Raw genomic sequence first — 14,379 nt, 5'->3', positions numbered from 1 at the left:
TCCAAACTGAAACTCCATACTCATTAAACAATAAGTCCCCATCCCTCCCTCACCCAGCCTCTGGAAACCAGCATTCTACCTTCTGTCTTTATGAATTTGACCACTCTAGGTATTTCATATAAGTGGACTCACACAGTTTTGTTCTATCATGACTGGCTTATTTCGCTTAGAATATCGTTTTCAGTGATTATCCATTTCGCAGCTGCTGTCAGCCTTTCCATCCTCAATAATATCCCTTGCTATGTTTGTACCACATTTTCCTTCTCATTTCACCCATTGGTGGTCCTTGGGTGGCTTCTACCTTTTGGCGACTGTGAATGAAGTTGCTGTGAACATGGGTAGGCAAGTATCAGTTTGAGTCCCTGCTTTCAGTTCTTTTGTGTGTATACCCAGAAGTGGAATTGCTGGATCATATGATAATTCTATTTTTAACTTTTTGAAGACTTGTCATAGCATACATTGGCCATACCATTTTATATTCCACCAACAGAGCACTAGACTCCGATTTCTGCACGTCTTTGTTACTTTCTGCTTCTTTGATAGTAGCCAGCTGAATGGATGTGAGGTGATATCTCAGTTTGATTTTTATCTGCTTTTTGAAACATTTTTTAGAGAAAATTTCTATAAGGAAAAACGTCATGGCACTGGCTGAATGCTTTTTTACAGTATGACTCAAAAAATGTATACTCCAATGGATATTTTCATTAAGAATTAATACTGGAGATTTTACACAAAGAAATAGCCCCTACATAGATCCCACACTTCCATAAAAATGGGAAAAAAGTTTTTTTTGACCAAAGATGAGCATGCTTGACGTACTATATATGGCAGATTGATACTTATATTCCAGTAGTCAATCTACCTTTCTGTCATTAAAATTGAGCTTTAAATGAGCATTTGGCCACTCAGCTAAAAGCTGCTTCTTGTTAGTTGGGAGATGGAAAGAAATGGAAGAGCATCAGACTCTCACCACAAATGGATATCCCAGTGTCACTTACCTCTTGACTTATTTGTGAGAAAGTAAATAATACAATAAATATTTCCCAAGCCTTTGAAATCTTACAGTATCTCTGAATACATTCTTTACTTCATTCCATTGCAAAATTTAAGCTCTTACTAATAAACTACTTCATTAAGTTCTTACTGCCTAGCTTTTGTGATCATCACATTAGCCTTGGGTACTTCTAGAATTCAACTTTTGTTAAACACCCCAGTAACATATTATTTATTCACCTCTGAATATATCGCTTTGATTACACTTGCCCAGAGTATGCACATCTCTTAACCCACTACCCAGTTAAAGAATGGGTATTTTAATAAAAATGACAATTTAACATTTTAATGAATGAAATATTTATTATTTTAAATCACATTACTTTTCATGTTATCACACATGCAATCAAGACATTTGTGTTTCAAATTATCATTGAATAATTGAACACAGAGAATTAAAAATCCTGAAATCACAGGAACTTAGAGCTGGAAAAAATTTTTAAATGCTCTATATTTTATCTTCTGTTCATAGGATGCACCAGGTCATCTATGAATTTCAGGCTCTGATTGAGAATATTCTAATCATCTGTGGACTGTACCACAAAATGTGATGACACATTCATTGAAGGGCAGTTCGATCAATATTCAACAAGTACCAAAATGTGAAAAATACACATCATTCCTGTAGAGAAAGAGAGAGAGAGAGAATAAAAAGGAAATTAAAGAGTTTTAGGGAAGAAATAAAGTGTGCTACATTTAAAAAAATATTAAGAAGGATGTTAATGGAAAAGCTGGTGAAATCCAAATGAATTTTATAGGCTAGTTAATAGTAATATACCAATGTTAATTTCTTAGGTTTGAGACACGTGCCAGGGTTCTATAATGTGGTAACCTTAGCAGAAACTGGATAAGAGACATGGAAAGTTGGTACTATCTCTTAAATTTTTCTGAAAGTCAAAAGTTATTCTAAAATAAAAATTTTATTTAAAAAAGCAATCTTTTAAACCCCCTGGGTCATCTCACTGTAGACAGTAAATTCTCTGCTATAAATTTGACCATAGGCTGCACAAATTGGATCCATTTCTATGGTGCAGAAATATAGATAATATACATGGAGAATATGGATGTGACACATGACGATATCAAAGCGCATCTCAACAGGGAGGATCTGAACTTGGCACATGGTGGGGAGGCTGTCCTCCACTTTGGAAGCAGTTGGGCTCAGCTTGCTCCTAGGGTGTGGCTCTGGCTCATGTCCTCGACCCCTACATGTCCCCTATCGGGCTACTTGACTCTTCCTACATGCTCAGTTCTGACTCAGTCTTGGGATGCACCCCAGTGTGAGAGAGGAGATACTGGAGATATTCTTAATGGTTCTCTGGAAACAGAGGCCAATTTGAGGGGATTCAATGTGCAAAGATTTGTGAAAGGAAACACCTGTGAGAGAAAATGAGGAGGGAGATGGCCAGAGCGTTAGACTGTAAACTCTTTCAGAGTGAAAGGGACAGGAAGGGAGATTTGATAGGAGTGCTCGAGAACGCCCTGCTGTCCAAGGAGGATATCTGGAGACGGGCATGGAGGTTATGAGACAAATTGGACCATCCGAGGAGTTCCTTTCTAGCAAGAATGGGTCCATTATGATGGATTTCAAATTGCAAAGGTCAGTTCAGGTTCATACAGGAGTATGCCCTCTGCAAGGAGAGGTCTGCAGGGACAGGATCACAGCCACCACAGAGATCTATTATTCTTCATCGGGGCTTAGGCATTACATCATACTGGCTACTAGTCTGCCCTTAGTAATTCACAATTAAGTTCAATGAATTGATTTCTGCCTTTACCCAGTATCAAGCAAAATTACCGTGAAAACTCAAATACAAAATGACTTTCAGAAACAGGAACTTTGGGGAAAGGTACACGTGTGGCCCCTAATTTTTTACAGACATCTTAGAGTTACTGTCTATGGATGTTGTGCCCAGGTTATCAGCAACATGGATTTTGCCTTCACTTTGTGATGGTTTCTTCATACTTTTGAAGAGCAAAGATTGACTATTGTGTGCTTACCCCCGTTCCCTGCAGAAAACACATGTATTGCCATAAGTTCTTCCATTGCTGGCACAGACTGGATCCCATTCTCTGGTGCAATCTTTTTGCCCAGGTAAATATCGTGTACAGTCCGGCATCTCAACAGAGAGATACAACAAAATTCATCAGAGAATGAAACTCTAGAATTTTCTTTAATCTTCCTATGAAATGCTATGCATCAAAATTGGAAAAAATATAGTCTATATGTAGTTTTAAAAGGTAACATCTATAACACCAACACCTAGAAAATGAACACATATGCCCCTTAAAAAAATAAGATGTTATTAAAACGTCTTTACAAACCTGTGATTACTTTTTAAAAAGGTCACAGAACTGGCTGACTGTGTTTTTCTAATTTAGTGACCACCATCCTCACTTCCCTTCACATATTTCTGCTTCCACACTCTAGAAGAAATCATGAAGCTGAAGTTTTTCTATTCATCATTCCCTTATCTTTCTTGGTAATTTCACTATGTATGTGTGTGTGTCTGTGCATAAACATATAGATATAAATGCAATTTGTTTAGTGTTGACAGTGTTGGTAATTTCCATAAATAAACAATATGTGTGCATGCTTATCTCATCAGCTTCTGAAATTTCTCTGTGACTCTGTTTATTCAGATACTTAAATACATACTTTAATTTTCACCTCTCTGTGTATATATGGAAATTATCAGATCTGACCCACCCTTAAAGTGTGTATTTTGGTTGGTTCATTTTTCCTTTTGTTTTGCTAAAATGAACACTTCTACTGTAAACACCATTTGACCTCTCTCAGACGTTTGTACGACATTTGCACCCTTTAACTGTATTTTTGTGTAATGGGATATATATATTTTTATGTTGTCTAGATAATGACAGATGATTTTATGTGGCTGCTATGTTTCTATTTCTTGACTTTAGTGTAAGAATAACAGTTTTGTTTTAATTTTTGAAAGATCTCTCTTTTGTACATTTGTCTGATAAATTTTTATGTTAAAATTTATAATAAATAAGCTAAGTATTTTATTTTTTCCAACTTCCGTCATTATTGACTTACCGCAAATCTGATTTCAGTCACATGTGCAAAAGATGCTTCTGCAACCAACAAATAGGTGAAATCATTAAAAGCGAAGAAGAGGAGGAGGAGGAGAAAGAGAAGAAGGAGAAGGAGAGAAAGGAAGGAGTAAGGAGAAGAAGGAGGAGGAGGGATGAGGGAGGAGAAGAGAGACGAAGAGGAGGAGGAGGATGAAGAGGAGCAGGGTGGGGAGGAGTAGGAAGAATGGTCTTTTTGGTAAACAGAACCCATCTCTTAATAGCATAAACCTATGGAAATTGTTCCTCAACACCTTGCAAGTAATGAGGTGAGCCTTTGTGTCATTAGCAAAATGAAAAATTCACTGAATGCTATCAAATTTGGAAATTTTTTTTTAAAGATTTTTATTTATTTATTTGAGAGAGAGAGAATGAGAGAGAGCACATGAGAGGGGGGAGGGTCAGAGGGAGAAGCAGATTCTCCGCCAAGCAGGGAGCCTGATGCGGGACTCGATCCAGGGACTCCAGGATCATGACCTGAGCCGAAGGCAGTCGCTTAACCAACTGAGCCACCCAGGCGCCCCTGGAAATATTTTTAATAATTGGGATTTTCAATTATTCTTACTCTGTGACAAATAATTTGATGTATAATTTTTAATAATCCCTAACACCCTTCTTTGAACATAGCATTTTTTTTCTCCTTATTTTTGTAGATGAGACATCCAAAACCAAGAAGACCATGCTTTAGAGCATGTCACTTACATATGAAGAAATCAATCAGTACTTAAAGAATCAGTACCCTGATCTAAATGTGTGCATCTATCCAATACAACACAGATGCCTTATTGTGAAATTCATGGTCCACTTTCAGCTCTAAGAAAGATAACTTTTGCCAGAGGAGTCAACGTGTTTCTCCTTAAACAAAGGCCCTGTTTTCGGGACCTCAGTGGGTGATCAAGAAGCCAGAATATTAACCAACAGCAGACCCAGAAGAGATCATTCCTTCCAGTGGTTTGTATTTAACAACAATGGATTTGACTTCCAAAAAGGAAAAAAAAAAGGATTTAGGTCATGTTCTTTAGTCACAGGTGGTGGACATTGAGCGAAGTTCTGCTGCCCATTCTAACCCACTACTCTGTCTCCACTTGTCCAAAAAAGGAAATGAGAAAAAACAACCCACTGATGCAATTTTAAAAAGACATTTTGGGGTGCCTGGGTGGCTCAATCAGTTAAGCAACTGACTCTTGATTTCGGCTCAGGTCGTGATCTTAGGGTCCTGGGATCGAGCCCCCTGTCAGGCTCCCTGTTCAGCTGGGAGTCTGCTCAAGATTCTCTCTCCCTTACCCTCTGTCCCTCCCCCACCAGCTCAGGCTTGTTCTCTCTCTCTCTTTCTCAAATTAAATAGGTAAATCTTAAAAGAAGAAAGCTGTAAAGACCCTTGTACTATGCCTCTTACCACTTTATCAGTTTAGAGGCTGTGAAGGAGCTCCTCCCTCCTGGATTACTGCAGTGGTTTCCTGCATGTTCTAAGATATATTTCACCTTGGACTGGAAATATTTCACCTTGAACTGGAAAACTTACTCACCAGAATAAAGAGGAAACACCAAGGCAATGATGAAAATGGCTTTGATCCATGATGAGAGGAGAGACATTTTTTCAAGTCTGTGGGAAGAAATTTTGGTGTGTTTGTAACACATGGCACATGGACTAATTTCCTATTTCCAGATGAGGGTTTCTGACTGGCAAAATCCAACCCCCTAGAGTCCTAATTAATTCCTAGCTTGCTTATTAAGGTAGACCATGTATTCTCACTTTTCTTCCCCCTGCTCTCAGATTCAATAGGACATATATGTGAACGAAAGGCTTCCTCAAGAGGTGAGAGCAATGCCAAGATAAGTCCTCTCAGCACATTCCAGAAGGAGCTGCTCATTCCTCCAGGCCTGGCACAGCCACGAGGAGCCTGGCTGCCTTGAAGGAAATAGGCACTTTGGGGTCCCAGTTTTTCCACAGAACATAGAAACAGTCATTTCTAGAGGGAGTGACCTGGAGCAGTCCTCACAGCCATGCTCTGAGCAGGGCTACATTTGTGGGTGTCCTCCTCACTGACCTGAGACAGAGAAGGCAGTGGAGAGAGTGAGGTCTTCAGCTCTAGGGACTGACTGTGTCTATTTTGCTTGTCTGTCTTTCTCAGTCACTCCCCCCCAGCAGAGGCACCTCCTTTACTGGCCTATTGGTGAGGAGCCTGATGGCGCCAAACAGATGATCCGTAGCAGCGTGTGCTCTGTGTCGTAAAGACATCCTGGTTGTTCTCTCAGGGGGAGGCTTGGGACAGTTTGATCTAATGAGTACAGAGGTATGAGATGGGAAAGGGTAATCAGAGTAACTATAGATCCTAAGATAGAGAAAATATATGTAAGCTTTCCAAGCTATTCAGTTGGAAAGGACGAGATAATCAAAGCCAGCCAAGAAGAGCAGTTTTGTGAAGTGTGATTAGATACAGGCCAAGACCCTTAGCATTTTGCAACATGAGAGCACAGAGACTCAATCGGAGAATTGTTTTAGATTGAAACTCTCCTTACAGTTGAAATTTCAGCTTTGTTTTCTGAGGTAATTATAGGTTCGATACAGGTGTAAGAAATGACACAGAGCTCTCCTGCCTCCTCGATCCAGTTTCTCCCACTGGGAGCCTCTTGTAAAACTATAGTGCAAATTCCCAGCCAGGAATTGATATCAGCTGGAGACCTTTAGTCCATGTTTGCTCTCACCACCAAGATTGGGAATCAATTGTTTGTACATGAAGCCTGGGTAATGGTATGTTTGAAAAACTCCCAGATGAGTATCAGCATAGCCAGCTTTGGAACGTAGCCTAAAGGATAGGATGTGTGTAGTAGGCACGGGAGAGACCAACTCACTGTGTTAATCCTTTCTCGATATAAATGTGTATCCAGTCATCACGTTGTACAGCTGTAATTTACAGAATGTTATATGTCAATTCCATCTCAATAAACCTGGAAAAAAAATAAAGAAGACTCACAGAAATGAGATGGAGACCCCATGGGTCAATGTCTTAAGTTAAATAAGTAGGTGACATTGGAGGCTTTGAAAAGGGTAAGATTTAATCACTCATTGTCTCCCTAATTAACTAACCTCCTTCACAGTCTGATTTCTGGAGTTTTGTCAATAGAAAGACTCGATTTCAATTCTCATCTACCACTGAGTGATCTTGACACAATGTTTCGATAGTCTAATATACATCTTCTTTATTTTAAATGTGGGAGTAACAATTCCTGTGTCTTAGATGTGGGGGATAAAATATTAAGGCAGTTTGCATTCACAGTTGGGTGTTAGGCTTATCTTTGCCACCCTGATGTAACTTACCTTTTACCAGCTGTGGGGAAAGCTAGCACTCAGACTCCAGTTTAATGGAAGAATACAAAATCTGGTGAGTGCAGAATGTGCTCCATTATTTTAGTTAAGTGAATATTATTCTTAGAGGAACCCTTTGAATTACTCTTTGAATTATTGACATAGACACCATCAGAGGCTTCTGGGGTAGATCTGTTCTTCTGATGCAGGACATTTGAGGAAAAAGGAAACCGAAGTCTAGAGTTGAAATTACTGGGGAGCCCTGCATGTCTCCCACTGTAGACTTCTCTTGTATGTTCTCATAAGCAGAGATTAAGAGCAAGAGAGGCGGCCTGTGAATCCCAGCCGGCCACATGTCTTTCTGTTTTTTAAATTACCCAGCACAAGGGATGTTACATGTGTGAGTTGAAAGTTTCATGAAGAAAAAAATGAATATATTATTCAACTTGCCTAAGAGGGAAGATAAGAAGGAGAAGACAGTATCTTTAAAATAATAGAGATACTAAGGGAGAAGGAAGGGAAAAAATGAGAAGAGCAGTTTGCGGTCTCCCCAGTGCCGCTGCTCCTTAAATTGTGGGCAAAGAAATCCGCCATTTTGGGCAATAACAGCAAGTTACCTGGATTTTGCCTAACCGTGTAAAACACCAACTGAGACTGGTACATGAACTTCCCCAGGGGTCACTGAATAATGTGTGTGTGTGTGTGTGTGTGTTTTAAACTTCATACTGTTGAAAAGAGAGTAAGAGAAGTTCACATTTATCAGTATTTCATGAAAGACGGAATTCTTCCAGTTCACCCCTGTTTCAGAAGAAACCAAAGGGATTTGGTACCATATTCCATTCTTTAAAAGATGTCTTGGGGGCACCTGGGAGGCTCCCTTGGTTAAGCATCTGGCTCTTGATTTCCGGTTCAGGTCATGATATCAGGGCTCTGCTCTGAGCTTGGAGCTTGCTTGGGATTCTCCCTCTTTCTTCCTCTGCCCCTCCCTGCATGCACTTCCTCTTTCTCTCTCTCTCCTAAGGAGGGTGGGGGGGAGATGATGTCTCAGGCAATGATCAAAGAGTAGATTTTCCTGATTCATCACTTACATATAACACCCAGTGCTCATCATAAGTGCCCTCCTTAACCCCATCACCCATTTAGCCCATCCGCCACCCACCTCCCTTCCAGTAACCCTCAGTTTGTTCTCTATAGTTAAGAGTCTCTTGGGCGCGGGGGTGGCTCAGTCGTTAAGCGTCTGCCTTCGGCTCAGGTCATGATCCCAGGACCCTGGGATCGAGTCCCACATCGGGCTCCCTGCTCAGAGGGAAGCCTGCTTCTCCCTCTCCCACTCCCCCTGCTTGTGTTCCTGCTCTTGCTCTCTCTCTGTCAAATAAATAAATAAAATCTTAAAAAAAAGAAAAAAAGAGTCTCTTTTATGGTTTGCCTCCCCCCCCTTCTTTTTCCCCCTATGTTCATTTGTTTTGTTTCTTAAATTCCACATATGAATAAAATCATATGGTATTTGTCTTTTTCTGACTGGCTGATTTCACTTAGCTTAATACACTGGATCCATCCACGTTGTTGCAAATGGCATGATTTCATTCTTTTCGATGGCTGAGTAATATTCCATTGTATATATATACCACAACTTCTTTCTCCATTCATCCGTTGATGGACATTTGGGCTCTTTCCATAATTTGTTGATAAGGAAAGCCATCTCATACACAAAAGCCACCAAAACCTACCGCAGATTGCCCCTTCAGGAAGAAGAAAGGGCAAAGGATGACTGTGATTGTCTTGTTCACTCTTGCCACCTCAGCTAGCCATACTATGTTGAGAAATCTACTCTAAAGATCTTTGTGTAAGAAACTAGATGTAAGAGAAATACTAAAGATAAGGCACTGGAGTATCTTTCTCCTGCCCAGATTCTGGGAACTTGCCTTCTACAGATGGCAACAAAACTACTCATGGGCATAGAGTAGGGGACCATTTGATCTGATAGGCACAAATGAATTGGGAGGGGAGAAAATAATGTGTAGTTAGTTATAGGTCTTATAATAGATAAGCTATGTACAATCTGTCCAAGCAAGGAAGTTGTATAGGTTCCAAAAAACTAGGGCAAGAAAACAAGAATTCTAAAATCTGTAATTGCTACATATGGCCAGAACCTCAGTATTTGAAACAATTGCTAGATATGAGAATCACCTGAGGAGCTTTATAATAATATCTGGTTTCCTTCCCTGAGATGGTGATTCAATTGTTCTACATCAGACCCTGGGCATTCGTACCTTTTCTGGGGGAGCATTTTTCGAAGTAACTAAGATAAATGTGCAGCTCCAGTTGAGGGTAACAGAACTAGGGATGTAGAATTACCTCTGGGACTTCATTCCAACCATTTCCCACTGTTCTAAACCAGAGCTTTTGTATTTAATAGGAACATTTTATAAACCGCTCTGCAACAAGCTTTATTTAATTAATATCTGCTGAGCTTATTTTAATGTCATTTTATGTAAATCACTTTATTCTTTTGAAACACTGTATGATGCTTCTACTGTCACATAAGTATTAATTAATTTAAGCATATTTATTAATGGGAATTTACTCATTTCCCTCCTGCTCAGAATGATCTAATTTTTTCCATGGCCTCTAGAAGGAAATAAAAATTATCTAAATATCATTAAAATTGGTCATACAACTGGCCCTGGCTTGAATTCTCTGGTGCTTCTATAAGCATCGTCAGATCCCAGAAAAAACGTACCGTATCATATAACCCATGCCCCGTATGGATCAAGGCCTTTGTTCATATCATTTATTTGCCTAAAATTTTTTGTTCCCTTTCTTCTGCATATGGTAAAGAAGGACTTTTCCTATTCTCCTTCCCTTCTCTACCCTGTGTCTTTCTGACCTTATCTTCCTATGTCCTCTTACTGGGAGGTAAACTTTTATGGAGCTGGTTCATTCATGTCTCATCAGCTGTGCCAAGACTCTAGGCCTTGTACAACGGGTTGCCTCTTTACCTTACCCAGCCTGGACTGTCATTCACTCCCAGATAGCTCTCATTAAGCAGCCCTGAGAAATATAAAGCTTCAGTTGCCTGGAAGTGGTAGAGTTGATACTGTACAAGGTAATCCTCAGGTGGCAGTCTAGGGACTAGGGCTCGTCAGGACAATGGTGATAGGGATAATGTAGAACAATGGATTGCACTGAAGTCTCTTCCAATCTTTGGGATTTTTTCTAGTATATCTGTAATTTCAGCTATCCTCAAGAGACTTAATCAGAGAGTAGTGATATCATGGGAAAGACAGGACCATTCATAAATAAGTCAGGGGTGATATAATCTGGGCAGCTAAATATATTTACCTAATCCTGGACCATTCCTTTTCTAAGGGAACTCTTTGGTTAAAATTTCTATCTTATCCCTTGAAAATCAATGCCATTAATTTTTTGAAGTGTTCATAAACAGTGAACTAAAAATAAAACTTATTATTTTTAAAAAATTTTCACCTATTTTTCTCACCCTAATCCCCTGTGTCAGGGAAAAATCAATCTGTGTCCTATATCCATTAGTTTGGGAAAGTCTAGAAAATAAATGATCCCAGAAATCAGAAGCAACTCTGGAACTGACTTTATTTGTAGTGGAACAAACTTGAAAATAATGTAGGATCCATCATATCGGTAAGACTCTTGCTGACCTCAGTGGAATGCCCGAGGAAATCCAGTGCTTACAAAAATGAAAGTAGATTTTGAGGTTCCAGGTAATTCGGTTGCTGTCAATGCTTAGCATTTCCCTTCATGGTTCAGATTCAGTTTCCCATTACTTATCCTGAAAACAGGTTAACGAAAGAAATTAAGGATCAAGAAATTGTGGCACCAACACACAGAGAGAATGAGATTATTTAAAATTCACATGGGAATGAGCAGGTCTAAGCTTTGGCTTGCCTGTTTCACACTGAGTGCTTTGAGAAATTGTGACTTTGTGCCAGTCCCTCCTTGACCCTGGGCTAGGTGTCTCATGTATAAAATGAGAGAACAGGTGTCTCATGTTTCTTCCTGCTCTAACTTTTATGGCTATAGGGCCTACTTACCTTTAACATTTATTTCTGCAGGAATGATTTTTTGAGCCTTTAATACGTATTTCAACTATCAAAACCAAGAGAGGTATAATTTTTACCTCATTACTATCTTTATAGCTGAGCCTTCATTAATTTTGAAAGCTGAGACATGTAACTCTTTCTTAGCCACATGTTCTCATTTTAAGCAGCCTTATAATCATCGTATTTCATGTGGATGGACAAGCGTGCAACTCTTAAATGTTTGCCTGCTCACCAAATCCATTCTCTAATACTGTTATTTAAATTTAAAATACATTTTAATAGTCAAGATTAAGTAATCTATGGAATTCATAGTCCTATTTATCCTCTGATACATTTTGTTTGCTGTCTTCAACTGCAAGAAGAAAAGCTCCATGGAAGCAGGAAATAGGAAACAATTCTGTGTGTTTTGTTCACCACCTTACCTCCACATGAGCAATGCCTGGTATATAGTGGAAGCTTAATAAATATTTGGTAAATGAATGACTCAATAATAAATTTATTTCTACTTCAAAAGCTGAATGTATCACATTCTCTCAGAAAATGCCTGAATTTACTGTTTAAGGGTTAGGTACCTTTCATGTTTCCTTTGGACAAACACCCCAGGCACCATTGAGAGAGAACTAGAGACACAGAGAAAAATGTTTTTACTCCCTTTGGATCAGAATAATACTTCCTGATACAAAGACACAAAGAGTCATCTTACCTTTTGGCTTCATTGAATACACAGTGGTTCCCATAGGTTTTTCCATCAGAACCACAGACTGACTTGTAGATAGATGGACATTTTGTATTTCCAGTTGGGTTCTTGCTGCTGGTTTTGCCAGTCTGCAGTAATGTGAAAGACCAATAGGCAAATAAAGGGGACTCAATTCAATTCTGAAATTGTAAGTAAAGCAAGGGTTATTGCTAATTAATTGTTGATTAAGCATTGCACTAAACCAATCGTTTTATTAATCCTTTTTTTTTAACTTAAACTACACAACAATACTGAAAAAAGAGTAGATTTTGCTCTATTGTATAATCGCAGGCATACAGTATATTTAAGTGACAAGCCCCAGACCAGATATGGATGAAATACCCAGGCTGGGGGGCAAACCCTGAATTATGTGACTCCAGAGCCCCTGCTCTTACTACACATCAGACTGCCTCCACTTTAATTCTTTGTAGGCAAGCCTTCCCTTGCCTGAGAAAATAATAATTATGGAAAAGTCATACTGGCAAATAACATATGTGGTCGTATTTTTTTTTTCAGATTTATTTATTTATTTATTTATTTATTTATTTATTTATTTATTTATTTAAGAGAGAGAAAGAGCGTGCATGAGAGTGCGGGGAGGGGCAGAGGGAGAGAATCTCAAACAGACTCCCCGCTGGGTGTGGAGTCCCACTTGGGGCTCCATCTCACAGACCCTGTGATCATGACCCGAGCCGAAATAAAGAGTTAGACACTTAACCGATTGACATACAGGCACTCCACATATGGTCCTAATTTATTGAATCTTTCTTTCTTCTTGTCCCATGAAAGAAAATGAGGCAGGAGGTAGGATTGTGTGGAGTTAAGTACTACCCGAGGCACTGGCTTAGAATGAAGTTACAGAATGACAGAAGCCTGTGAACAGAAAGGAGCTCTGACAGCAGACGAGAACAGAGACACTAAATGAAATTGGGAGGATCTTCAACAGGAGGCTTAGTGTTCGTAGGACGAAGAAGATGAACAAAGGGGTCATGGATGTGCAGCTGTTTGCAGTGATGTCTCCCAAACATCATCTATTCACTCATCTGAAAAGCAGTTCAAGAGAACCTATTATATGCCTGTCTTGTTCTAGAATCTGGGGACACAGATTTAAAAAGAAATGGTACTTTCTTTAGAGGAGTTCACATTCCAATTGAACATACAGACAATCAATTACAAAGCAATATGGTACATTCTATGAGAAAGGATATCATCGGTATTTGGAATACATTTGTGGAACATCAAAGGATTCTGTACAACGTGGATGATGTATGACCAAGAGTGACATGAAATGTCCGATCATATCCAATCATGCACATTGGGTCCAGTCATTAAAAAATCCTACATGCTCAGGAGTTTGGGTCTTATCTTCTAGGCAGTAAGGTGTCACTGAAGAATTTCCAGCAGGGCAGTGATAGAACAGATGAGATTTGTGATTTAGAAATACCACTTCAGTGGCTTGTAGATTAGGGATGGGATGGAGATGGGCATGGACATCAAATCTGGTGGGTATGGGGACTCAGTTCACAGAGGTCTGACCTAGTCCAGTATAGGTAGAAAGGTTGGAGTGGAAGACAATAGAAGGGAATGAGAAATGGAATGGAAGAGCATGGCTCATTAATGATCATAGGTGTATATGAAAATGACCACCTCCTCCAGATTCCTCCTCATTTTGTTGAATCACTATCACCACAAAGTATCTGTCATTAGTACAGTATATTTTGTTAACTATTTCAAGTCTTGGAAAATAGAATGGCTAAGTTAAGAGAGGGAAAAAAACAAAGAAATGAACACTAACCTGAATCTCCGTTATATTGGCATTCAAAGGGTTGCCTGCATTTTTTCTTTCTTCTTGAAAGAAAGATCTTGATTTCCCTTGTTGGCTAGACAATCCTGGTCTTTTTTGCTGGCCAGATGACCCTGAACCCCCTTGCTGACTAGATGACCCTGGCTTCCCTTGCTGGCTGGAAGACCCTGGACCCCCTTGCTGGCCAGATGATCCTGGCTTCCCTTGCTGGCCAGATGACCCTGGACGCCCTTGCTGGCTGGATGACCCTGGACGCCCTTGCTGGCTGGATGACCCTGGACGCCCTTGCTGGCTGGATGACCCTGGA

General features: G+C 39.6%; 1 protein-coding gene across 1 annotated transcript in view; it reads right to left on the bottom strand.

The window, feature by feature from the left end:
- Window positions 1-14,379, bottom strand: part of MARCOL (MARCO like) — a 31,128-nt gene that overhangs the window by 2,763 nt on the left and 13,986 nt on the right. Inside the window, 3 exon segments of the mRNA XM_035015056.1 lie at window positions 3,055-3,173; window positions 12,236-12,357; window positions 14,064-14,379. The exon segment at window positions 14,064-14,379 is cut by the window's right edge and continues 118 nt beyond it. Of these exon segments, the coding sequence (XP_034870947.1) occupies window positions 3,055-3,173; window positions 12,236-12,357; window positions 14,064-14,379 (557 nt within the window).

The sequence above is a fragment of the Mirounga leonina genome, unplaced genomic scaffold (genome assembly GCF_011800145.1).
Source record: "Mirounga leonina isolate KUSES-001 unplaced genomic scaffold, KU_Mleo_1.0 Mir_168, whole genome shotgun sequence".
Lineage (NCBI taxonomy): Eukaryota > Metazoa > Chordata > Mammalia > Carnivora > Phocidae > Mirounga > Mirounga leonina.
Note: the sequence above shows the minus strand (reverse complement) of the source record. Positions and strands in the feature narration are given on the sequence as shown.